Here is a 26,005-nt window from a genome sequence, read left to right as displayed (position 1 = left end):
AACTTTAATGCATGTCTGGTTTCATTCTAAATATCCTCTATAATTATATCCCTTTATGTCTAAAGTAGCTAATCTAGTTAATATTCCTATCATACTATTTTCAATCTTATTTATCATGAGTTCCACTTATTGTTGGATTTATCACAACAACAAGTTTTTATCTTTTCCTAAGATGATCAACCAATGAATCAGATTTATGAAAATATGATGCATGATAATCAAGTCACTAATATCACATCAAATAACACAAAATATTAGTTAATATTAACTTCACATTGCTCAATATAAAAGGTTTTAGCTAATGTAATGAATACATCAACACTAGTTCCCAAGCTAAACATTATTAAACACAGTAAAAAATGGAAATCTAAGAGTCACTTCTTCGTCTTATTGCAATCTTCAGTCAACTAGAGATGTTTTTTTTCATGCCATATACTTGTGCTTTATATTTGGGAAGAATAGAAGAGAAATTCTCCTACTTGATTTAGCTTACTTTCACACAAATTTCTATCAACTGTTTTTCTCTCTCCATCTGAACCTCGTCCAATTTTCTCAAGTGATCCTTTTATAGCCAAGCTCTTATAGGGTTTTGGGAAGTATTGGCTCATGCGCTTCTTGATTATCCATCACTTTTAGTCCATGAAAATCAGCATATTCCCTTCATTCCTTCTCTTTCGTACTAGTACCATGTGAGGTACACAACGCATGTAGGGGACAAAGCGTTTGATGGCATACCTACTGTGCAAAGGAGACAAGCCGCACACTATAGTGGTTGTACTATTTTGCAATCTTTTGCCTTTTAGCGGTTTGATCTTATCTTCTTTACTTTCTTGCTTAAATGCACTCCAATTTTCTTGTTGATGTTACATCACTACTACAAAAAACACATTCCACATCAGACGCAAAATACATTTAACCTCGTGTACAGAAGTGAGGTAACGAAGGGCGTCATGAAAATCTCCTATTTTACCCATTGGTTAATAAAAAACTGAGGGGTTAAGTTATCTGCACATGAGTTCGAATCCTAGCATCTATATTTTTATTATTTTAAAAACTTGTGAATTTCCGTAATCTTGGGTGAGTTAACAAAACACACTAATAACTCTGAGGTAGAAAAATCTCTATATTCCTCACTTAAGGAAAAATGACCAATTCTCAATCTTTTAGAATTGACTATCTCTAATCTATTATATCTCTAAAAAACTAAATATTTTTCACTAATAAATTACCAAATAGTTTCAATGAGATGAAATGAGTGATTGAAAAACTTGAAGAAGGATGAGAAAAATGTTTAACTTTAAAAAATGAGGGAAATGCAGTACTTATAGTGCAAGTGAAAATGACAAAAAAACATCAATCAAATGGATATTTAAAGCTTTTGATAGGATTCAAATTAATATTTTTAAGCTTTTGATGTGTCTTTATATCGATTAAAGAAAATCCTAAGGCAATTGTATCTTCGGGTTGATGAATTTATTCTAAAATATAGTTTGTGATAAATGGTTATGCTAGTTACGTATATATATTGAAGAGGAATATAAATTTATTCCTTACATCCTTATACTTGTTGATGATATCTTTATAGAAAGTTTTAGAATGAAGTGACCGGTAAGCTCAAGGATATTTTGAATGAATAATTTGAGATGAAAGATCTCAGTGAAGCTAAGAGATCATGATAAACTACAAAAAGGATAAATTATTCTTTTGTCAATCTAGTTACTTGAAAAACCTCATGGAGCAGTTTAGAATGTTAGATGTTAAAACCATCAACCTCATTTGGTTCATTACACAAAGATTTAGGTTATGCAATTTCCTCAAATTGAATAAGAGAAAAAAATGATAGAGAGTAATTTATATATAAGTACACTACAACAAATAATCCCATTTCACCTCAGACGCGAAATTGATATAATCTCGGTTACACAAGCGAGGTAACGAAGGGAGACGTGAAAATTCGCCATTTTACCCATTGGTTTTTGAATAACCGGTGGGAAAAGGGGCACTGGTCATTGGTTCGATCCGCTGCAACTGCATTTTTTTTATTTTCAAAACTGCAATACTCCTTACCTCGATTTTTAACAATAACCGAGGGGTAAAGTCTTGTTTACAAATTTTTTGTTTTAACCTATTTTTTTGTTTTAATATGCAAAGCATCAAATTTGTTGATAATTATAAATATTCCTCGTCATCATCAACAACACCAATAACAACAACAAAAATAAAATCAATAGAATCCTTAAACATTACATCTCAACAACAAAAACAACAACAACAACAACAACAACAATAATAACAACAACAACAATAACAACAACAACAAAATTCATGGAATGTTCAAACATTAAATCTCAACAACAACAACAAATAAACAAAATCAATAGAATCGTTAAATACTAAATTCCAACAACAACATTAAACATTTTACTACAACTAACATTAATAAGTTACTTTCATGTTTTTCTAACTAGAGAAAAAATTAAACATTAAGAAATTTGCCTTGAAATATTTTCCAGCTCTTGCTTTTATTATCATTGTTTTCAATATGCTAAGTTTAAATTTCATCACTTTGCATCCAAGATGGATAATTGTGGTATTCACGTTTTGATTGGCTAGTGAGAGTTTCACGTGAATCACTAATGTTTCATGTGAATTGATGAGTTGACGATGTCTTGACCATTGTACTTAATAAATGGACGACAAAGATTTGTTATTTAATTTTTTCATCAAATTGGTCATAATTAAAAAAATATAAAATATGCTACTTTACCCCTCGTTAAGTCATAAAAAAAATTTAAAGGTGATAAAATGTAGTTGTTGAGATTCGAAGATGTGTCATATAAATACTTTATCCCTCAATTTTGAATAAAACCGATGTAATAAGAAATAAAAAATTTTAAAAAATTAAAATGTGATAAAATATAGTTGCAGGAATTCAAAGATGTGTCCTCTAAATACTCTACCCCTCTGTTTTTAGTAAAATCGAGGTATTAGATCATAAAAAAAGTTTTAAAAATTAAAAGGTGATAAAATGTAGTTGCTGGGATTCGAAGACGTTTCCTCTAAATACTTTACCTTTGATTTCCAGCAAAATTGAGGGAACATATGCTATTTAAAAAAAACATATATTAAAATGTGACATGCCTATGATTTACACCTCATTTTTTTGTTGAATGAGGTGAAAGTTTCGTCATAAAATATATTATTTGTAGTGGTGGGATTGGAAGCATCATGTATGGTATGATATGGTTTTTAGTAGACCGAATTCAGATTATACATTTAACATTATAAGTAAGTTTATGAAAAATACAAGCCGAATTTATTGAAAAGCTCTGAAGTGGGTGTTGAAGTATTTAAATGGTTCATTAAAGAGTAGTTTAAATTATGCAAAGGAAACTCAATGGAAAAATATTTTGAAGCGTTTGATGAATGTGTATTATTTGAAGAAAATTTCTTTGGCTACCTCCCAACCTTCTAGTTCACCTCTGGTGAAAAACCCAAACTACCCCTGACTTCGGAAATGCATTTCCGAAATGCAAGAAAAAGGTGTTTTCGGAGATGCATCTCCGAAAGCGCCTTTTTTTTAAAAAAATTGTCTTATTTCGGAAGTTCATTTCCGAAAACAGCATTTCGGAAGTTCATTTCCGTAATACTGCGTGTTTTGCAGATTAAGCAAAACAGCCCCCTCCCTAATTCATTTACCCTAATCTTCTTCCAAACTCAACCCCAAAGAGATTTTTCTGTAAACCACTTCCAAGCTACATCTACTTGCTTTACTACATTCAAAAATCCTCCAATCTATTCAATCGGTAAGCATTTTGATTTTAAGATCTATGATTAAAATTTATATTAGGGTGTTTACAAATAGCAAAAAATGTATTAGGTTAGGTTTGTACTGATATTTAGGATGTTTACAATATGTAGACATAGGTTTGATTTATGATTTTGGGGTCTGCCATTGGAGGTTGCAGAGAACTTCTGCGCAGGGGTGTTTTGGAAGTTCATTTCCGAAAACACCTCCATTCCCAGTTTCGGAAATGAACTTCCGAATTGTATCAGAAGTGCAATTTTTTTTAGTTTTTTCTGTTGTCTCGCATATTAATCGATTTCAACTGTTTACAGAAACATGTCAGGCAACCAACCAGCACGCATCAGACAGGGTAGAGAGACCCAGACTACGTCGACTAGACGCGAGCGGGCGGCGGCGCAGCTGGCGTCGACACAGGGACGGGGCAGGGCCGGGGACGACGTGTGCGAGTTCTCGTGGAGATGGGCGAGGGTACCTCCTCATCTGGATCTAGGAGTAGGCTGGCTCGGGTATCTACTTCCCGCCAGCGAGAGGAGGAGGAGGAGGAGGAGGAGGACGTGGCAGTGCCATACCACGAGGCGGAGGGGGAACCGGATGTTGACCGTCCACCCGGAGAGGAGGATGAGCAGGAGGACAGCTACCCGGGAGGGCCCATTGACACTTCTGTGCTGATATTCTACCGCGAGCACGTCGCTCGGCGGATCTGGGAGGGAGAGGTATTTTTTTATAATTTGCCCGACTACATTATTTACCCGTTTATAATTTAGACGTTTATTCAATATTTTATTAACCGTCTGTTTAACATACTTTTTTATTTGTTTTTTTTAACAGGAGAGAGAGCCGTTGAAAATGGTGAACCATGCCCGAAAGATTTTCAGTCTATTTAAACCGACTGCCGAGTGGTTTAACGATGCTGTGAGAGGTTCAGGGCTCAGTGGGCTCTGCATGACGGGGTACACCACCATCAGCCACGGCATGCAGGGGGCTTTTGTGGAGCGGTGGCACAAGGAGACGTCTTCTTTCCACTTGCCAGTTGGGGAGATGACGATCACCTTGCATGATGTGCAGTGTCTTCTCCACCTGCCGATCAGGGGGCCACTGTTGACCCACTCCCGGGTCCAGAGGGTCGAAGCCACTGAGTGGATGGTGCTCTATTTTGGTATGGAGCCCGAAGTTGCTGACTTTGAGTGCGCCACGACATCTGAGCCTCATATCCGGTTCATCACACTGAGCCGCTACTTCGAGCACCACCTGGTGGCGGCGGCCGAGGCTGAGGCTGAGGGTGACGAGCTATTTACACATTATCACCGTGGATGTGCTCTCCGGTGCTGGTACATGCATGTGGTAGGCGCTGCGATCTTTGTCGACAAGAGTGCGAGGTACGTTGACATGACCTACCTCCGCTACTTCATGGACTTGACCACCGTTCACCAGTGGAACTGGAGGGCAGCTACTCTGGTATACCTATACCCGAAGCTGAATGAGGCCTCCAACTGGAGGACGAGGCAGTTGACCAGATCCTGCACACTACTCACGGTACGTTTCATTTTAATTGTTCCTTATTTATTTATGTTTCGTATTTACTTATGTTTCGTATTTATTTATGTTTCAGAGCTGGATCATCTCCTACTTCTCCCGCATCCACGACTTCCACATCGATCCTGCGTACGTTGACGCCATGCCCAGGGCCGCCAGATACGTTCTCTAGAGGGGGAACAATGCGGTGGGACCATACCGTGGGTACTTGGACGGTTGGACCGCACGATGCACGACGACGTCACCTGGAGGCCGTTCAGCGACTACACTCAGATTGTCCCCTTTGACGGCATATCTCTATATTCTGGTTGGTTGGCATGCGGGACTACCATCATGGTCCGGTATCTCCCTGAGCGGTGCATGCGGCAGTTCGGATTTGTGCAGATGATACCCAGGTCACCCTTTGAGGCTGCTCCCGACACAGTGACCAGAGTGCAGCTCACTGCCATGTTTGACGATTGAGAGCATCATGTGGTACCGGAGGAGTACCGTCGCATGCGGGTCACCCAGGACTGGCACAGTATGGAGGGGTACGTCACATGGTTCTATCGGGTGTCGCATCCTCTACTGACACCCGACGTTCCCGGCGCTCCTAGGCCAGCACACGAGGAGATCCTGGAGAACCAGCAGGCCGAGGATGACCACGCCATTGATCTCCTGCCGATCTGCCAGCGAATAGAGATGCTTTGGCGGGACGCGTTGGATCGAGGTGTCGTTCATCAGGGCGGTCCAGAGGCAGTCGCCGTGATGGAGATGATCGTCACTGATGCGGGCCGTGCGGCGGCATACAGGCGGCAGAGGAGGGCCCAGGGTGAGAGGGTTAGGCATACCCAGTAGTGGGCGGGTTTTTTTTTGTTTTCGGATTGTATCTTTCGTACACTATTATTATTTGGATTTGGATCGGATCGGTTTGTATATATCACTTTTCTTATCATATTAGTATATTAGTATTTTCTGTTTATATATCGATTATTTTATTTGCCGTCTATTTTAAATTCCAAAATCATAAAAAAAAAAAAACAGTTTCTGCATAATTCGGAAGTTCATTTCCGAAACCCCCCAAAATATGAAAAAAGGTGTTTTCGGAAGTTCATCTCCGAAAACACCCCCCATTTGGTGTTTTCGGAGATGAACTTCCGAAGTCTGAGAAAATTTTTAAAATAAAATTACTTCGGAAGTTCATTTCCGAAGCAGGGGTAAACTGAATTTTTCGCTGGGGGTGACCCCATAGGAAGGTGGGTAAAGAAAAAACCTTATTTGAATAATGTGGACACTTAAAAATCTTTATTGAGTTTTGTGCTTACATTGTTTGTAAAAACTATAGGTTAAAAAGAAAATTAAAAGTCGATATCGCTTTAACTACTATAGAGGTGAAATGTATTTTCCTAGAATAAAGAATTAAAATTGATAGTCGCTTTATCTACTATAGAGGTGAACGGTTTAACGATAATCCACCATTTTCATAAATTAACCCAAAAAAATCACTTATCTATACATCTACTTGCATCTCTAAAAACTTCTAAAATTTTTAAGGCCGAATGCATAATTTTGTACTTTATATTTTGTCTTAAAATAATGTTTTGGTCTTTCTGTTTTGAGTTTCAAACAAGTTCTTTAAGCCATCAAGTTGATCATTTATGTTTTCCCTAATAACACTTTTATTTATGTTTTTTTGTGTGTGTTAATGTTACAAACGTTTGGTGCAGGGGCGGAGTTACAGCCCAGCGAACCCGGACACGCGCCCGGGCTCAACCCCTCATTTCGTTGTATACTCTTCATCTAATAGTTGATTTTTAGACAACATCAGGTGCAAAATTAATAATTTTTAGACAAAATTAGTAAAAACAGGGTGTAAAATTTTTAAACAAAATTAAAGTCAAAATTTTTAAACAAAATTAAGGATAAAATTAGTAGAAATAGAGTATAAAATTAATAAAAATAAGGTGTAAAATTTTTGTCCGAACTCTCTAAAATTTACGTTATTTAAGAGTTTATAGTACATCCATCCATCTATCCATCCATAAAATATTTTAAGCTTATATTACAATAAGCTTCTCAGATTAATATCTTACAAAATATGTTTACAATTATTCCTTATGCATAAACACCTACATAATAGAAACTTGTACAAGTGCTTACTTACATTATTTTCCATTTCACAAAATGATGACTTAAACCTTCCACACACATACACACTATTCTATAGAACAAATCTAGAGAGGCCAACTTTATCACCTGTTTGATTGACATCTTTCAAAGTCTGTTGTCTATACTCTCTTAAAGTGAATTTCTTATAGAGAGCTGGCTTGTTTTCACTTTGTATAACTGCATCATTGAAGGGGCAATAGAAAAAGGCAGTAGAAAACCTCTCTTCCTCAGCAGCAACAACTCTGTGCTTAATGCTTTTGTAAACATTATTACTAAGTGCCTGCAAAATTTTTATAAACATTAACTTCTTCATATACTCGTGCTTATAGGAAAAAAAAAGACTTATGGATTTTATATATATATATATATATATATATATATATATATATATATATATATATATATATATATATATATATATATATATATATATATATATATATATATATATATATATATTTTAAAAAATATATTTATGATTTAACACAGAAATTGTTTGATCATTTTATATAATATACAAAATTAATTTACTTTGAAACACATTTATTATAAAAAATATAAGAATATTAATATTAAAATTAATTTACTTACAAGGGTATTTTTTCATTTAAAAATAATATATATTATATATTATATATTTGTTTAGTTTGTCAATCATATAAAATAGAATTATTTAGTAGCACATGATTTTTTAAATATAAATTTAATATGGTATGTAGAACATCCCCAAATGATAATAATTAAGCAAGATATTAATATTCAGAACAAATACAGTGTCATAAACAATTATAAAGAGGGGAGCCCCCCACCTCCCAACAAGCTCATGTTTGGTTTTCTATGAGTTTCTAAATTGGACTATTATGATAATAATTTGAAGGGCTCTGTAACCATTACCAACTGCAAACTGGTTGAAAATGGGAGCATACACATGTACATATATATGGAACATTATTATAAGACTTGCCACCTCATTAATCAATGCCATTCTTATTTTATTTATTTTAAGAGTCTAGTATAAAAATGCACACAGTAGTAAAAAAAAGTTTAGTAGCTTTTTACTACCTGAATTCTAGTTACAATATAATAAGTATAAATTTTACACCAATATACATTCAACCTATTTTAAAAAATCTCGGAACCGAATCGAATTGCCAAGCCGAAAAACTATTTTAAAAAAATCTCTGAACCAAACTGAATTTGTTGAGCTGAATTAAAGTTAAAATAATCAAATTATTATGTTCTGTTAAATTATTATGTTTTGTTAGTAAATCAAACTATGTTTCAAAACAATTTTAAAATTGAACCAAATAGTAAATGAAACCAAACCAAAACTAAAATATAATAGAATGAAATTCAAAATAAAAATACTAGAAACAAAGTATGAAATTTTTCATTATAAATTTTTTAAAAAAGTATAACAGTTTGATTCTTTTAACAAATAATTTAATTTGAAAATTGTCTTTTAACTATATGATACGATTTAAAATTTTTAAATATATATCAAATCAATAATTTTATTCTGTTCTGTTTAAGATAAATTCAAACAGTGTGATTTAATTAGACTAAATTATAGTTTTGGTCTTCCTATTTTGGCCAATTCACAAAATCAGTCCCCCTATTTATTTTTTTAAACAGTTTTGGTCCCTCATGTTCATTTTTCGTCCAAAAAATATTGATTTTTCAGTTTTTTTGTATTCGTATGATACTTTCTGAATGAGAGAGAACGTAGAGAGCATTTTCTGGAGAATGAAAGAGATGAACGAAAAAGCTGGGAGAAAAAGACGACGGTTAGAGAAGAGGATTAAAGGAAGAAAACCTCGTCAGTAATTAATATTTCTTATTCCAAGTTAATAAAAGTATGCTATGTATCTAAAAAATAGTACACAACAGTGTTTTTTAATGAAAAATGGACATGGGGACCAAAACTATTTAAAAAAATAAATAGAGGGATTGATTTCATGAGTCGGCCAAAATAGGGGGACCAAAACTATAATTTAGCCATTTAATTATGGTGACTTTTTATCATAGTTCATTGATTTTCTAATAAAATTGCATCATTGAATAACCCTAATCAAAACAAACATTTTTGTTTTAATTGGAAATAGTAAAATTTGCAAATTTAGAAGATGTAATGAGAGGAAGTATATAAAATCACCTGAAATAGATCACCAATATTAACAACTAGTGCACTTGGATTAGGCTTGACATCAACCCATTTTCCATCTTTCATCAATTGCAAGCCCCCAATTTGGTCTTGATAAAGGATGGTAAGGAAACTAGTGTCACTATGAGGCAAGATGCCATACACCTTTGAAGATATAGGGCATGGAGGATATCTATTGAGTCGAATGAAAGAACTTTTAGGCAAGTAATTCTCTTGGAAATGGTTGGAATTCATATTCACTTTGATGGCAAGAATTTCTACCAAGTTTTCACCAAGAGTGGCCATTCTTGTTGCAAAATCTTCAAGGCTTGATCTATACATACAAAAGATACTTGTATTAAGAAATAGTAAAATTAGATATATCATTTTTTTAAAAAACAAAGATATATTAATATAGAAAACTAAAGGTTCTCAAAACATGTTTACACATGAACGGAAAAGACCCTCCAACAAAAGAGAAATTACAAATTAGTTAGAATTACGAAAGGTATAATAAAGAATCTTTGTTAAATTTGTAAAAACTATTAACTTCTCAAAATAGAAGTCACATATACTAACTTCTCAAAATTTTGGTAAAAAAGACCATAACCATGCGACAGACCCACACGTTACCGAACATTGGTATAATATTTTCGAACGAATTAATCATATCCAAATCAACTTTTTTTGGTTTAAGTAAATACTAATAAAATATTACATCTCTTATCTTTTAAAACAACCTAAATCTAATATGTTTATGCAAATTTCTCATCTTATAAATCAAACTTTTGTAGGGTTGAGTTGCATTGAAATTTCAAAAGTATTAATTTGAAAAAACATTTCCTTACCTCAAACAAGTGTAAACTCAATTTCCTGTCTTTGAAAGTACACTTCAGAAATTTTGTGCATGTGGGTGCATAAAATATCTCTAATACTTTTTCCATTTAAGTACCTATTTTGAATAAATTATTTTTAAAAAAATGACCGAAAGATGTAAGCAAACAAAAAAATGATAACCTTCCATTATTGTCTTCCATAAGGGCCATACCTAATTTTGGCAATAGCAAGATTTGAATTTTGAAGCATAGCTTTTGTTTTGGCTCTAAATTCATGCATCTATATTATAGTACTTTCTTTGCAGTTTCTTTCTTCAAGACAACTCAACCAAAAGACTCCAAAAAAATCAAGCATTTTACAGTTTTATTTAAATTACAATTAAAAAATAAATTTATCTGAAAAATTATTATAATAAAAAATCATATCGCCAATATATTATATCGGTTAAATTATTAATCAAGTTTGAATTTTAATCTCAATTATTTATAAAATCAATTATATATATATATATATATATATATATATATATATATATATATATATATATATATATATATATATATATATATATATATATATATATATATATATATATATAATGAAAAGATACCTTAGAGTTATGTGAGGTTCCATATTTGGTATATCTGTGAGAGGAAAATGAAAGGCTTCTATCCAAGAAAGTTGTCTAAGCTTGGTGGCACATGGATTTCCCCATCTATAAGTATTTGGAGACAAATTAAAGACAGTTTCTGCAGACAACTTATTCACAAAAGGCTCACGGAACAATTTCATTTGCTCAGATATCATGTTCTCCATAACCTCATTTGAAATTCCATGATTAATAACCTGAAAGAAACCCCACTCACTTGCAGCTTCACTTATTTCTTTCATGCATTCTTCTCTTTCATCTTTGTTATTTAGCCTCTCAAGATCAATCAAAGGTAGTTGCTCCTCATATCTTCTATCTACCATGGAGTACAAATCATCATCATCATTTTTTGAATCCTCTTCTAGGCCTTTTTCCAAAAGGGTCTTGTAAGTATTGAGAAATGGAGGTTCATAATCCATTTGAGTGAAGAGGCTGTAGAATTTAAATTAATTAAGTTAATTAATGATCAATTAAATTTTGAAACAAAATTAGTGATCAAAAACCCTAATTTGAGATTAGAGAAAAAAAAACAACAAATATTAACTTCAAATTAATATGAAATTTCAAAGCTTAATTCAGTGATAGCTACCACTGTGTTGCCCTAATTTCTTTTATACTCACACAGACTTACATGTAAGGTTGAGAATTAAGAGGGAGTAATGAGATCGATAACCTGTAAATTGATGACTTTGAAATGAAAGATTATGGAGTTTAAAGCAATTTGATAGGTAAGTATTTGGTATACAGTTTGGGTATTGGTTAATGAAATTGTGATTTGAGTAGTGATATTTATATGCATCCATGAAGTGAGGAAATAATCGCACTCAAATTGAGTATATGGTTGAAGCATAGAACACGCGGCAAAACATAACATCAGAGAAAGAGTGGACACACAGACTCATGCAATTACAATATATTTATATGGATATGTAAGAAAATCATAAATATATAATATATGTATGAGTGATGATTTAATTACCTCAAATGATTGGAATTGAAATATATATATATATATATATATATATATATATATATATATATATATATATATATATATATATATATATATATATATATATATATATATATATATATATATATATATATATATATAGGGTTATATTGACTCCAAGAGTAAGTGTACAACACTTACTCCAAATCATAACCATTGATTATCATTAATCCAACAATTTTAATTAAAATTTTATATAGAAAAAAATTTCCAAAAATAACTAGATTAAATGAACAATTAAAACCGTTAGATTAATGAAAATCAATGGTTATGGTTTGGAGTAAGTGTTGAACACTTACTCTTGGAGTCAATATAACCCTCCTCTCTCTCTCTCTCTCTCTCTATATATATATATATATATATATATATATATATATATATATATATATATATATATATATATATATATATATATATATATATATATATATGACGTATGATACGGGAATGTCATTTTTACGTGAGAATATGAGAATGAATCTGAGTCGTTAAATTTTAAAATAAATGATAAAAATTATGTTTCATTTTTTTCTATCTCCTCCATTATTTATTTTAATAATAGAGGAGAGAAAAAAAAGGTCACATAATCTACACCATTTATTTTAAAATCTAATTGTTTAGATTCATTCGCATCACATAAAATGAAAAATGACATTCTCTTATGATATGTCATAAAAATAAAAATAACTCTAAGATTTTACACGGTTAATTTAGTGAATATGTGTCCCTATTTTTCTTAATTATATCATTTTCTTTGTCCACCTATTTTAAATTTGTTAGTTTTTATTTTTGAGTTTTTTTTTGGGCATATTTTATCTATTTTATTATGGTGATTTTTAATATATTATTTTATAATTAAAAACAATAAATTGCCATTAAAAATGTTTCTTTTCTGCTCCATAAAAAATATATTGTGTTTTTTTTGGACATTAATTTTTTTCCATTAAAAATTATTTATTATATGACACATAATTGTGAGTTTTTGTATTGGTAAAAATTTTCACATTGAAAATGCGAACAATAATGATTAACACTATTAATATTTGAAGGCTAATTTGCTTTTTACATAATAAGAAAAATGTTAACAGTGGCATTAGAACAATGATTAAGACTTTAAAAATAATAAATTTATCTCCATAATTTGTGTATTTAATACCTCAAACATTGAATATTAAATTTTTTATAAATTATTATTTTTTGGAATGATTAACCGATGCCCTAAAGACACTGGTTAGCAAGACTTTTTTTCAATTAATAGCATCAACTCCTTCATCTTTCAAATCAAACAAATAAAGTTGACAATATTAATCTATTGAGCATATAGAAATGATTCTCAATACTTTTAGAGTCTGTTTGGTAAAATAAGCGGTTGACTGATAAGCTAGCTGATAGCTTATAGCTTATGACTGATGGCTGGTGACTGATGACTTATAGCTTATAGAGGATGGTTGAGCTGATAGCTTATAAGCTCATTGAAGTGTTTGGTAAAATTAGCGGTTCAATTAACTTATAAATATAAAATGACATAAAAGATATATAATATATAATTATTTTATTTTAAATTAAAATAAATTATAAGGGTTAAAAATGAATTTTAATTAAAATAATAAGGATAAAAAAGGAAGAAAAAATAATAAGCTATAAGACATAAGCTAAAACGCTATTTGAAATAGCGTCTGGAAAATAAGCTATAAGCTAGTAAAATAAGTTATAAGCTCTTGATGAATTTGAAATAGCGTCTGGAAAATAAGCTATAAGCTAGTAAAATAAGTTATAAGCTCTTGATGAAAAGACCGTTATCAAACGAGTCTAAATTATCATATGAGCTTATAGACATAAGACATAAGCTATAAGCTCGAAAATTTATCTTACCAAACAGAGCCTTAATCAACTTTTCTAATTAAAAAATATATATTTATTTTACTAAGTATTAAAGTTCTTCTTTTAAATCATTTTTACAGATCAAAATTATATTTATTATTAGAAATAATTTTTAAAATACATGTATAAGGTTAAGATCAAAAGATCTCAAAATCTCAAATTTATTAACATAACATTTATGGTTACTCTTCATCCCATATTCGTATAATAAAATTTACTATTAAACTGAAAGCTATTATCATATTAATCACACTTATAAAATTGTATATCAATCAAAAATTATTTTTGATATTTTAAAAAAAATTATCAAAATTAACGGTTTTCATAAAATTTTATAAGTTATTAATTTCTATACATCTCGTTGACATGTGAGATGATTTTGAATTGATGTTAAATTTTATAAATATGGTGAATATGATAATAACTTTAAATCATATGGTAAATTTTATTATATAAATATGCGATAAAAAATCATCAAAAATACTTATATTACTATTAAATTTGACACTTTGATGTATATTATTTGTGTCACCTTCGAGTTTATTCTTAAATAGGTAGATTATTTGTGTCACCTTCGAGTTTATTCTTAAATAGGTAGAAACAACTGTACTTTTGACGGCAACTAATTTCATGTCTAACAGAAATCATCAGAACATTTTTTTTAATATCCATTCTAAAGCTCATAAAATTTGACATAATATTGTCTCCCGTCGTATTGTTTCCGCACTAAAGCTTTGATTTGGTTGTCATATCAATAGGTCCACAATTTTCTTTAGGTTGTTTATACATTTTCATATATTTTCTTGACGGCAATATACAGTTCACGCTTCCAGTTTTTTCGAAGAATATAATATGGGTCCGTTTGTTTTGGTTTTTTTAAAAAATGATTTTTATAGTGTTACATAATTTTATGAAAAAAAAAATTTACAAAAAATTTTTTTATAAAAGTTTCAAATGAAATTTTTTTTGAATAGTTATTCTTAAAATGTGATTTTAGATATTTCATCTATTTATGGGAAAAAATTGGATATCAAAATTTTAAAAAATCACTTAATTTTGAAGCTATTTCAAATAGATTTTCATAAACATTATTTTTGAAATACAACTTTTTGAAAAAATTGCAATTTTGACTAAATTTTGGTCTTCAATAATTTGTATTTATGTTATAGGATGTCAAAATTAGTGTTTTATTTTAGAAAAAACAAATATAAAAAAATTTGTAATATTTTGAAAAACGGTTTTGGAAAATCTATTTTCAAAAATACAAAGAGAAAATCCATTTTTTTAAAGCTGAAACAAACAAGCCCATAATTGAGAAAAGATATTTTTACACAGGTTTCTATAACTATACCTATTAGTATGGCAAAAATATACTATTTTTATTTTATTTATTTATTTATATTATCTTGAAATTTGTGCAACCAACATTTTACGGTGCGCATACAATTTTTTTTTAACTCAAAAAGGCACTCAGCCCAGAAATATATAAAAGAAAAAGTAGGTACAAAAATGAGGGGGACAAAGGCCAAAACCTCAAACCTAACAAATTCTAAAACTAGGAAGCCCTAGTTTGTTACCGTTAAAATCCATAACTACATTGGTATGTAAACCATCCCACCATGTATAGTTAGTACTAAGTAAACCTAAATTAGCTAATTTGTCTGCACAATGATTCCCTTCCCTGTAAATATGGGTGGCTATAAAACGAGCATGTTGCAACTGATGCCTACAGTTATCCCACCTATTCCTCAATCTCCATGGGACCATAGAAGGCTTACTGAAAGCGAGCACAACCAATTTGGAGTCTGTCTCTAACCAAAGATGATACCAATGATGAATAATGGCATGCTCCATGGCAAGGATAGCACCCATAAGCTCCGCAAAGAAAGCATTCTCCTGACCAAGGTTGCAAGAGAAACTCCCTAAATGGTCTCCATTATGATTCCTAAAGATGCCACCACAAGCCGCTGCCAAAGGGGTACCCCCGAAGCACCGTCAGTATTAACCTTGATCCAATCCCAAGAAGGAGGGCACCACAACACTTCTTTGATAACCTGAGGCTTCGGAGGGTGGACAGTAACAGAGAATCTCTTGAGAATCATGAAATCCTTAATAGAAGAGCTGGCTAGCTTAGAAGTGAGGTTCCCCGATAAAGAAGTATGCGCTAGGACTAAGGCACAGGAAGACTTCCAATGAGTGGCAGCATTCTGAAACCTCGCCTTGTTACGCGCACTCCAAATACAATGAAAAACATTGATCACAGAAGCGATGACAACAACCTGGCATTGAAAAGAATGGCAACCAGAAAAGATTTTCCAACAATCATCCAAACAACTAATCGGAGGACCACTGTCCAGCAACTGAGCCAACCAGTGCCAAATGTTTTTGGCAAAACTGCAAGAGAAAAATAGATGCTCCAAAGTTTCGCCACTATTATTGCACATTGTGCAACAAGAGGGAAGATTCTGACCTCTAATACACAGAAGATCGTCCGTTGGCAGCCGACGGTGAATCATACGCCATAAAAGAAGAGATTTGGACGGAGGGATCGCACGATTCCAAATGAACCGACCCCAAACAGTGGGCTGAGAATGGATGGAAAGAAAAGAAAAAGCAGTTTTAACAGAGAGTAGCCCATTATCAGTTAGCCTCCACATCCGCCTATCCTCCTGCCAATAGTTCACGGATACAGAGCCAGTAAGCTGAAGAATAGCCGGACAGTAGCGCAACAGATCCGGAGGGAAAGTAAGAGCGTTATTCTGGATGATATCCTGCAGCTTGGCTTTTAAGTTACCACGAAGGTTCAACGGAACATTCATAATATCCACCAAAGGCTGACCACACCAATTGTCCCGCCATAGATTTATATGCTCACCATTGCCAACCAGCCATATGGAGTTTTGAGAGACGAGGCTATTATGCTCTTTACAGCCGGTCCAAATAGAAGAGAACACATGATACTTGATCTCACAGCCATTCCTGAAAATCCTAGCCCTTAAAACCTTAGCCCATTCTTCCATAGAGTTAGAGATTTCCCAACATTGATACAAATTGGTAGCATCATTGAGAGTTCTAAGAGATCTTATGCCTAAGCCTCCGTTAACGAAATCCTTACAGCAGTGCTTCCAAGCCACTGTTACCATCTTCCTCTTATTAATGTCCGCACTCCAAATAAAATTCCTACACCATCTTTCCACCTCTTTAATTAAACTAACAGGCCAAGAGTAGATCATGAGTGTGTGCAACATCATACTATGAATCACGGATTTGACAAGTTGCAATCTGCCCGCAATAGTCAGGAGAGAAGTTTTCCAAGCTGCCAACTTATTTCTAACTCTATCTGCAATAGGCTGAAAGTAAGACTTCTTTGGTCTTCCTTTGAAAATGGGAACACCAAGATAATCGAAAGGAACCTGCCCCACCTTGAAACCAATTCTATCAGCAAGCATTTTATGCCTATCACCTGACATCGAACCGGCATACAAAATCGATTTGGAAGGATTGCAAATCTGACCTGAACAAGCCGCATATTTCCTAAAGAGATCCGCAATAGCATCCAAAGAGGAGATGTTACCCTTTGAGAACAGCATAATATCATCGGCATATAGCGTGTGAGAGGGGACCGTCGTATTTCTAGAGGCCTTAATCAATCTGAGCTTGTTGTTGCTAGCCAGAAGAGAAAGCCCTCTACTCAACACATCTTCAGCAATACAAAACAAAAGCGGGGACAATGGGTCTCCCTGCCTTACCCCCCTTTGACAGGTGAAAAAACCATGAAGACCACCATTGATTGAGATGGAGACATTAGCAGACGACAAGATACATTTAATCCAATTACAGAAAATGTCGTTGAACCCGAATTTCTTCAGCACTTTCAAAAGGAAGCTCCAATTCAAGGTGTCAAAAGCCTTGGCAATGTCCACCTTCATGGCTACATTACCCCCGAGAGACCTCTTATGAAGAATATTGACCACCTCGGATGTTAGGCAAATGCAATCTTTAATACTTCGACCATGAACAAAACCTTTTTGCTCCTTAGATATAATATGGGGCAGCACCGTAGCAAGCCTGTCAGCCAACAACTTAGAAATAATCTTGAGCTTGAAATTGGCCATAGCTATAGGGCGAAACTTCGTAACACAGTCAGCTTCTTTAGTCTTTGGAATAAGAATCACCGTGTTGGAATTATAATTGGGCAGAATCCAACTATCCTTGAAAAACTGCAAAGTGGCCTTTACGACATCGTCTTTAATAATCTTCCAGAAAGTTTGATAGAAAATTGGGCCAAAACCGTCGGGACCAGCCGCGCTCTCTTTCTTCAAATTGAACACAGCATTTCGAATTTCATCTTCTGAAGGAATCATAGTTAATAAATTATTGGCCTGCTCAGAAACCAAAGAAGGAATCACCTCTTCCACCAAGTTATTATCCTGCAAAATATCAACATTGTTAAAAAGCTTACAAAAATGTTCCACAATATGCTCAGCTATTAGATCCTGGTTTGTAACAACGGTGTCTCCAACATTTAAGGCGTGAATAAGGCTGGTGGCGTTCCTGATTTTAGTAAGCCTGTGGAAGTATTTCGTGTTTCTGTCCCCATCAGTATGCCACCTAACCCTAGCTTTTTCCTGCCAGAACACCTCCTCAATGTTAAGAGCTGACTCTAACTTTGCTTGAGCACGTCTCTCTTGATCAGCAATGTCGTCAGAATAACCGTCTTTAGCAATGCTGTCCTGAATAGCAGACAGCGCAGTCTCAGCTTCTCTAACCTGGTCCTGCACATTTCCAAACTTATCCTTGTTCCAAACCTTAAGGATTCCTTTAAGGATTTGAAGCTTTCTAGTCAACACAAACATAGGACAGCCTACAACATTCGTGTTCCATGCGGACTCCACCAGCTTTGCACAATCCTCGTGAAGAGTCCACATTTTGAGAAACTTGAACTGAGATCTAAAAGAATTTTCTTGACAACCAAAACTCAAAAGTAAGGGGAAATGATTCGATCGAGTCTTAATCAAAGTAGCGCAGCTAGTAGTAGCACAAGCATCAATCCACTTCTGGTTGCAGATAGCCCTATCTAACCTTCTTTGAGTATGCCTAGTACCTTTGCGCCCATTAGCCCAGGTGAAATTAGTACCAACAGTAGGCAAATGTAACAAATGATTAGCATCGGTCCAGGCAGCAAAATCCTCCATAGGAATCCTGCTAGGGCTGCAAGAACCCGAATGCTCATGAGCACCATGGATTGTATTGAAATCGCCTATAAAGCACCAAGGGATATGATAAGTATTAGAGATACTTTGAAGTTTAGACCACAGAAATCTTCTAGTTAGGTAGCAGGTAGAAGCATAAACCGCAGAAAGACCAAAGAGATTATCCCCCACCTTGAAGGTGAAAGAGACTTGTTGATCATCAGCGTCGACAATAACCGGATCCAAATTAGAGTCACACAAGCACCATAAATTAGAAACAAGGCTACCTCTATTATTGCACGAAAAAACCTTAAGGTTCAATCTCCTAAGCCAATTTTGAGGAAAACAATCAATGTCCATCCACGGCTCCGCAACAAAAACAAAATTAGGTTTATTACTAAGAATTAACCTTTTTAAAGCCAATTTTGAAGGAGAGTTGGCAATACCTCTCACATTCCAGAAAATGCAGTTCATGGTGAATTTTGCGCACTACCAGGTCTTGACCTAGTGCTGTAACCATTCTTTATAGAATTATTCCTCTGTGATTTCCTCCTAGACTTTGATTTTGATCTAACCTGTTGAAAACCATCATCTTCCACTGCTACTGTTGGTCTATTATCTCCAATGCCTTGTCTCTCAATCTCCGCATTAGCTAAGTTATGCCATGAAGTGTCCTGGAAAGCCGCGTCCTGCTGAACAGGACCCAACAGAGGGTTGCAGTCGGGGGCCTCTACCTCCCCGCTAGTGACAGTAGCTGCTACAAAGCTAGAGTCCATAGATTCTGAATCTATATCTTCCTCTTCAGCCAGAGTAACTGGTTGAGCCAAAACTTCCAAAATAGTATTCACAATATTAACTACTCTAGAGGTTTCCCCAAGCTCCATGTTTTGCTGAGCGATATGTGCAATATCATGCTCAATACATGTGTCCTTATCATTAGTAACATCTTCAACCACGCCCTTTCCTTTGCGATTGACCTCGGATGGGATCTCTGGGGCCCCCTGCAAAGTTTGTTGCGCACCATTCTCCTTGACCACCTGCGAATAAACCTTCTTAGTCATCTTTTTCCCTTGAGGTTTTTCCCCTTCCAAGGCACCACCACCTAATTTCCATTTGCAAGTGTCAGAACTGTGACCAATCTGACTGCAAGTATGACAGAACTCAGGAATGTTTTCGTATTCAAGTTCTACAAAAAAAAGAAAAACCTTTCCTTTCAACCAAAACCTTGTATCTAAGTTCTTGTGACAACTCTAGATCAACCAGAACCCTCACAAAATGGCCAAACGGTCTTTCAAAGCAATTTTTGTTAGATGCAGAATCAGTACATAGTGGAGTGCCCACACTGCTAGCAATGGCAAACACAATTTTCGGTCTCCAATATTCCTGCGGCAAACCATGTATTCTAATCCAGACCTGCGCTGAAGAGTGTTTGAGAAAACACGGATTGAAGTCTTTACTCCATGGGAACAGCTTGAGAAAGCCCGGGTTAAGATTCCAAGAAGTAAAGGACCTGACCCTCCTCACGTCTTCAATAGATGAGAACGAGAATTCAAAGTATCCCTTGCCAAGAGAAGTTATCCCCCATTTTCCAATAGATTTCCACAAACTAGAAAGCTTAGTTTTTAGATTCATAACCGTCATGTATTAAAAGAGAATAGCACAGCTCAATATAATTTTATAAAAAATATTTATTCAACTGTCGTGTTATAGCTAAACTAATAAATTTATGTAAAAAAACATTCCTATTAAAGAAACATAAGAAACTAAGCCTACTCTCATTTGAAATTATTTATGTTAAAAAAATCACATCTTAGTTGAAATTGACAAGAGAACAAGATAAACGATTAGTAGATAAACAAATTTCTTTAATAGTAAGTCAAATACTTATCAACACATTTGAATGAATATGAGTCAGTTGAATTTTTCTCCTTTCAAATTATTGGAAACTATCTGGATCGAAAACACTTTAGATTCAATCAAAATGAAAAAAACAAAATTAACAATTGGATTTTACGTTCATGTTGCATGTTATTAGTGGTGTCAACCTAAGAGAGCGGAAATTGCGTAACTACGATTTTAAAAAAACTACACATATATGAATAGAGTTAACAAAACATGTCTTGAATAGAGGTACGCCATAGAATGTGGTAGGTCTCTTAAGAACTTGCAATGGTAATGACAACCTTTTTTATTATAAAAAAATTGGACATAGGGGTACGCCATAGAATGTGGTAGGTCTCTTAAGAACTTGCTAACATTGTAATACATGTAGTTCATAACGAGATTCAATAAGTTAGGGAGTTTGGGACGAAGAAAACGAATTCGTAGTCAATTTTGTCACGTCTACATACAAAGAGTTCAAGGGATTCAAGGTCATATAATTGCTACCTAAATACAATCTATCAATGTAATACTAGGGTCTTCCCAAATCTAGGTGATTCACATACAACATGTACCTTTTACTCTTTGTAACTCTCGTCCTAGTATTTTTACTATGGCTAATCCTGGGAGGAACCCAATGGAAATTGATACATACAATCAGGCTAATATTCAATATGGATATGGGCATATGACGTGGAGCTAAGCTGAAATATCTAGGCAAGTTGGTACGTAGTAAGTATCTACTTATGGAAACACTGTGTATGAGAAAAACATGTCCTACACCGAAGGACAAGCCTTAAGTCTAGTAGCCAAAATACAAAGACTAGTTGTTGATTATTTAATTTATAATCAATGGTGAAGTTACCTACCTATATCGGCTAATCTCACAACATATCTTCCACGTTCTTATGTACCAGTTCCATCCTCATGGAGCTTAACGATATTTAGGCCATTTCTTGGTCAACAACAATGAATTGTAAATCATCTTAACCAATGTAACATACCAGTGGTATATGTAACTCCTCTAAGAAACAATTTTGTGACTAACCAAGAACCATAATTGGGGAATTCTCTGCCCCAAATTGAGATTCAACATAAATTCCACCCACACTCCCCAAATGTGCACCGTAATCGTGTTCCAATCGAGGCTAAACCTCTTGGGAAATTGAAGTTGGATCTCAACTCATAGCTGATACATTCAAGAGCTTCTTTAGGGTACAACTTAAGACTGTGGATATGCTTGTATATAGAAATCCTTGTTTTAAAAGGGTGGACAAGAATGTGATAACTCAGCGAATGGAAAAACCCTCGCCTAACATACTCGAAGGGAAGTTTATATTGAATGAGAAAACCAATTCTAACACACCTTACATAGCCACTCTCACCAAAACTTAGAAGATCAAAGAGAAAATAAAATGCTCTATAAACAAGATAAAGAAAATTCTACAGGTCATTGCCAAAGAGCCGAACCAAGATGAAAATGATACATAGTTTCCTGAAGTATTAAAATATCTAAGCAAAGTTTTTCCTAAAACCAAACGAGAGTTATAGAAAAATAACTCATATAATGTAAAGTTCTAAGTTTTTATGTGACAAAATTAGGATTTTATATTGATAGTTTCTTAGGTTTATACGGTATCTATGTATCAGTTTTTATATACGCCTTTTGGATTAAGTTAGAAGTGGATGGAGTTTCAAGAAAAAATCCTAGAATATCAATTTGAGGTGGAATATTTAGGGATAATTTAGGAACTTTCTTAGGAGTTTTCTCTGCTAAGATTGGAGTTTGCACCTCCTTTTAAGTTGAACTGCATGGAATCATAGTTGCTATCAAATATGCTAGCAAGAGTAATTAGAGAAATCTTTCGTGCTTTTTCTAGTGTTAAAATTTCTCATTGGCATCTTTTAGTTCAATAGAAGAATACTTAACACATTATATGTTCCTTTATATTTAAGATATCTCACATATTCGTAGAGGGAAATGCATGTGCGAATTGATTAGTTAATGTATGCTTTTTTTTATTATGACACGGTGGAATTCACTTTGTATTTGTGCTTTTGAATTTTTTTTGAATGATAGTTTGGGGTGTCCAACTATCATTTTTTATTGTTGTTTGATGGGTTTGGTTTCATGCCCCCCAATCCTTTTTGTTTTTTATTCAATAATTTGTGTTTATAAAAAAAAAAAACTAAATACACTCTTTGGAAGTCGTCTACAAAAAATATGGTAGTATGATATGTATTATCAAGGGTAGTTAGTATTGACTAGGGAGGTTATCTTTTGTACAACGAGGATTCCATACAGGATATCTTGTTTAACAAAGATAATGATTGAAATAAAAGTCATTAGTTTAATCCCTCTTTTGTTCTAAGGCACATAATCCCGTCTAAAAAATATATAAGGGGACTTTTTTTGAAAATAATAAATAGTTTACTATGATGACATGCATGTCAATGATCAATTAAAAGAGTTCTCATGAAAATGTCTTTCCACTTCTGCTGAAAACTTTGGAGGACATGTAAAAAGAACAACAGCTGGTCAGAATATGACTTGACAAGCAAGATGCTCAAAATGCAACTATTCAAGACATGTTGACTAAGCTTCTTCAGAAAAGCCTTCCTTCTGTCTACCCTTAGGCACCTTAGGATACCTTATTTTTTCTTTTTGTTTTAAAACTTTTCTGCTTTCATTTATCCTTAAAAAAAAGTCTTATGTGGTTCATCTATACTTGTTTCTTTTCATCTATGAAGTTCTATTTGTCCTATTACTTTTTTATCTCACTGTCTTTCATATATTCTTGCTTAATCATTAAAAATCAATTAATGATAAAGATGAGAAAACTTTTTATTGTCATAAATGTTTGATAAGATAAGATATGATAAATCATCCTATCATATTACATGATCTGATTCACTAAAGTTTTGAGAAATAACGAGCTCTGATATATGAAGCTCTGATTAGCAAACGTTTCTACTAAAATCAGACTCTGTTAAGTTCAACCAAGGCTCTGATATCCCTTATCTGACTCGGGGGGGGGGGGGGGGGGGGGGGGGGGGGGGGGGGGGGGGGCTTGTCAATCTCAGGGGGATTTTTCTCTATCTAACTATGATATATTTTTTTGATATTACATTGTAAAATTGTTCAATCTTCAGTTTTTATTATAACAATATTTTTTTTAAGTAACAATTTTATACTCTAATAGTTTTTTGAGTGTGCAGATACATTATTTTGATTGATTGTCGATTACTATCTAAAAGATCATCAAAATCAGTGTTGACACACCTCAAAAGAATTGTTCATCCTTTCTAAAGTAACATCAACAGTTCTGTAGAATGTTGAATGTTCACCAAAAAAGGATTTTCAAGTGTTTCTAAGATTAGCTACTCTTCTAGATCAGAAGTCAAGTTTTCAAAGTTCAGATAAGCTTTTTCTTCCAAATTAGAAATCAAGGTGTGTCACATCAGATAAGTTGTTGCGCTCAACTCTGAAGACTCATTTCTCTTGGGATGTTTATGTTACTTGATCTATTCCATGCTCTCTCTACTTCAGATCAAAAGTATATTTTAAACAAGAAAGATCATAAACTTGCGTTAGAATCTAAATGGTACAATAGTACATTACCTTCTCCACTACTGCAAGGACGTAGTAGGACCCGATTTTGGTGTGCTCTTTGTCCCCACGATCTTTTTTGAAAAGCTACATCAGCCGAAAAGGAAAGCGACGTCTTGTTCTTCTCAAAGGTCTTCTTATTGGGACTATATATAGAGAGACACTAACCATTAAAGAAAAGTTGTCAATTTATTGTTCTGTTGCTCAAGATGCTAAGGTTACTAAAGTTGTTCAACTATTATTCAACTACATCATAAATTCTACGTGAAAGAAAAGAGAAAGAAAGAAAACTTTAGAGATATTATTCTAAACACTCTATTATGATAAATATATTTCTAAGAAAATCTCTAGAACACAGGAGTTGTTGCTTGTTAGTTGTGTTAATGTTGGATCATAAGATTTTTTTTCATTTACTTATTTAGAAGCACTGTTTATAAACACTTTCTATTGTAGATCTATTGAGATTTGTTTCCCTCAAGTTACTAGGTTGTTAATCTGAATACTTGAGAGGACTAAGGTGTCTTTCTAGGCTCTTAGAGATTGTTTGTAATCTTTCAACATTAGTGGATTAAGTTATTTTCTAAGACAAAATCACCTTGGCGGGGTGGATAAGATTAACCCTTTCTAAGGTGAACTTGTTTAAACCAAACGTGTTCATCTTCCTTCATATCTTATCTATCTCATTGATTTTGGTGAATAGTTTTTCCACAAGATTTTTTTTTTTTGAAAAACCCAATTCAAACCCCCTCTTTCTTGTGCTTTTCTTAACCTTCAATCGATATCAAAGCTCTGACTTTTTTCTTCTGATTTTGTTACGGTAACTGAGATAAGAAAATAGCACTTGTTGGACGAGAGAAATTTGTTTACTATCATGTCCCCTATTTTATTATTTGGCATTGTTGGTTATTTATTTATTGTTTTTAATCCTTTAAAAATAATAATAATTAACAACAATTCTTGAGAAAATATAGGGGGAGCGGACTATATTTCTCTTCTCTTCTCCATTTTTTTAAATTTTTTTAATTAATTCATTCTTTGATAATAAATTAGGGTTTTAGAATTTAACTTGGTTTTTTTTTTTAGTTTATGGGCCTAACTTTTCTTTTCTAATTGCGCACTAATGTAAATTTAACCCACCTCCATTTCTATTTTATTTTATTTTTATTTTTTATCATCTTTATTAATTCATTAAATTTATTTTTAGTTAGTTAATTAGGTTGACCAATCTTAATTTAAGTCATTTAAAGATGTTAATATTATTCGAAAATTTACCATAAAGAGGTCTCGAAGAGGGCATTTATCTCCTAATTT

At 33.4% G+C, this 26,005-nt stretch overlaps 3 protein-coding genes across 4 annotated transcripts; all 3 read right to left on the bottom strand.

The window, feature by feature from the left end:
* Positions 1 to 7,303: 7,303 nt before the first annotated feature.
* On the bottom strand, positions 7,304 to 11,922 carry LOC131629748 (gibberellin 2-beta-dioxygenase 8-like). 2 transcript variants are annotated; one of them, XM_058900525.1, is made up of 4 exons: positions 11,792 to 11,922; positions 11,080 to 11,550; positions 9,645 to 9,966; positions 7,304 to 7,769 (listed from the first exon to the last, which is right to left on the bottom strand). In XM_058900525.1, exons 2-4 carry the CDS (start codon positions 11,535 to 11,537, stop codon positions 7,542 to 7,544), a joined length of 1,008 nt encoding a protein of 335 aa, XP_058756508.1. In that variant the 5' UTR covers positions 11,538 to 11,550; positions 11,792 to 11,922; the 3' UTR covers positions 7,304 to 7,541. The 2 variants fall into 2 exon arrangements, with proteins under 2 accessions (XP_058756508.1, XP_058756509.1); XM_058900526.1 differs by having other exon boundaries at positions 11,750 to 11,888.
* A 4,011-nt stretch (positions 11,923 to 15,933) lies between these two features.
* LOC131629736 (uncharacterized) lies at positions 15,934 to 19,677 on the bottom strand. Its single transcript, XM_058900511.1, has one exon. The coding sequence runs from the start codon at positions 19,675 to 19,677 to the stop codon at positions 15,934 to 15,936; it is 3,744 nt and encodes a 1,247-aa protein (XP_058756494.1).
* Positions 19,674 to 20,844, bottom strand: LOC131629735 (uncharacterized). The gene is made up of 2 exons (XM_058900510.1): positions 20,409 to 20,844; positions 19,674 to 20,305 (listed from the first exon to the last, which is right to left on the bottom strand). Exons 1-2 carry the CDS (start codon positions 20,842 to 20,844, stop codon positions 19,674 to 19,676), a joined length of 1,068 nt encoding a protein of 355 aa, XP_058756493.1.
* Positions 20,845 to 26,005: the final 5,161 nt, after the last annotated feature.

The sequence above is a fragment of the Vicia villosa genome, unplaced genomic scaffold (assembly GCF_029867415.1).
Source record: "Vicia villosa cultivar HV-30 ecotype Madison, WI unplaced genomic scaffold, Vvil1.0 ctg.000602F_1_1_3, whole genome shotgun sequence".
Taxonomy (NCBI): domain Eukaryota; kingdom Viridiplantae; phylum Streptophyta; class Magnoliopsida; order Fabales; family Fabaceae; genus Vicia; species Vicia villosa.
The sequence above is the reverse complement of the archived record's forward strand: the minus strand, read 5'-3'. Positions and strand labels throughout refer to the sequence as shown.

What these genes read in the sequence shown, in the direction of transcription:
- LOC131629736 (XM_058900511.1), bottom strand. Translation starts at nt 19,677, where the DNA reads ATGAACTGCATTTTCTGGAATGTGAGAGGTATTGCCAACTCTCCTTCA.
- LOC131629735 (XM_058900510.1), bottom strand. Translation starts at nt 20,844, where the DNA reads ATGACGGTTATGAATCTAAAAACTAAGCTTTCTAGTTTGTGGAAATCT. An exon ending in GGTTTTGGTTGAAAGGAAAG is followed by an intron (nt 20,306 to 20,408) that starts GTTTTTCTTTTT and finishes AATGGAAATTAG; the next exon opens with GTGGTGGTGCCTTGGAAGGG.
- LOC131629748 (XM_058900525.1), bottom strand. Translation starts at nt 11,537, where the DNA reads ATGGATTATGAACCTCCATTTCTCAATACTTACAAGACCCTTTTGGAA. An exon ending in GAACCTCACATAACTCTAAG is followed by an intron (nt 9,967 to 11,079) that starts GTATCTTTTCAT and finishes TTGTATGTATAG; the next exon opens with ATCAAGCCTTGAAGATTTTG. An exon ending in ATATTGGTGATCTATTTCAG is followed by an intron (nt 7,770 to 9,644) that starts GTGATTTTATAT and finishes AAAATTTTGCAG; the next exon opens with GCACTTAGTAATAATGTTTA.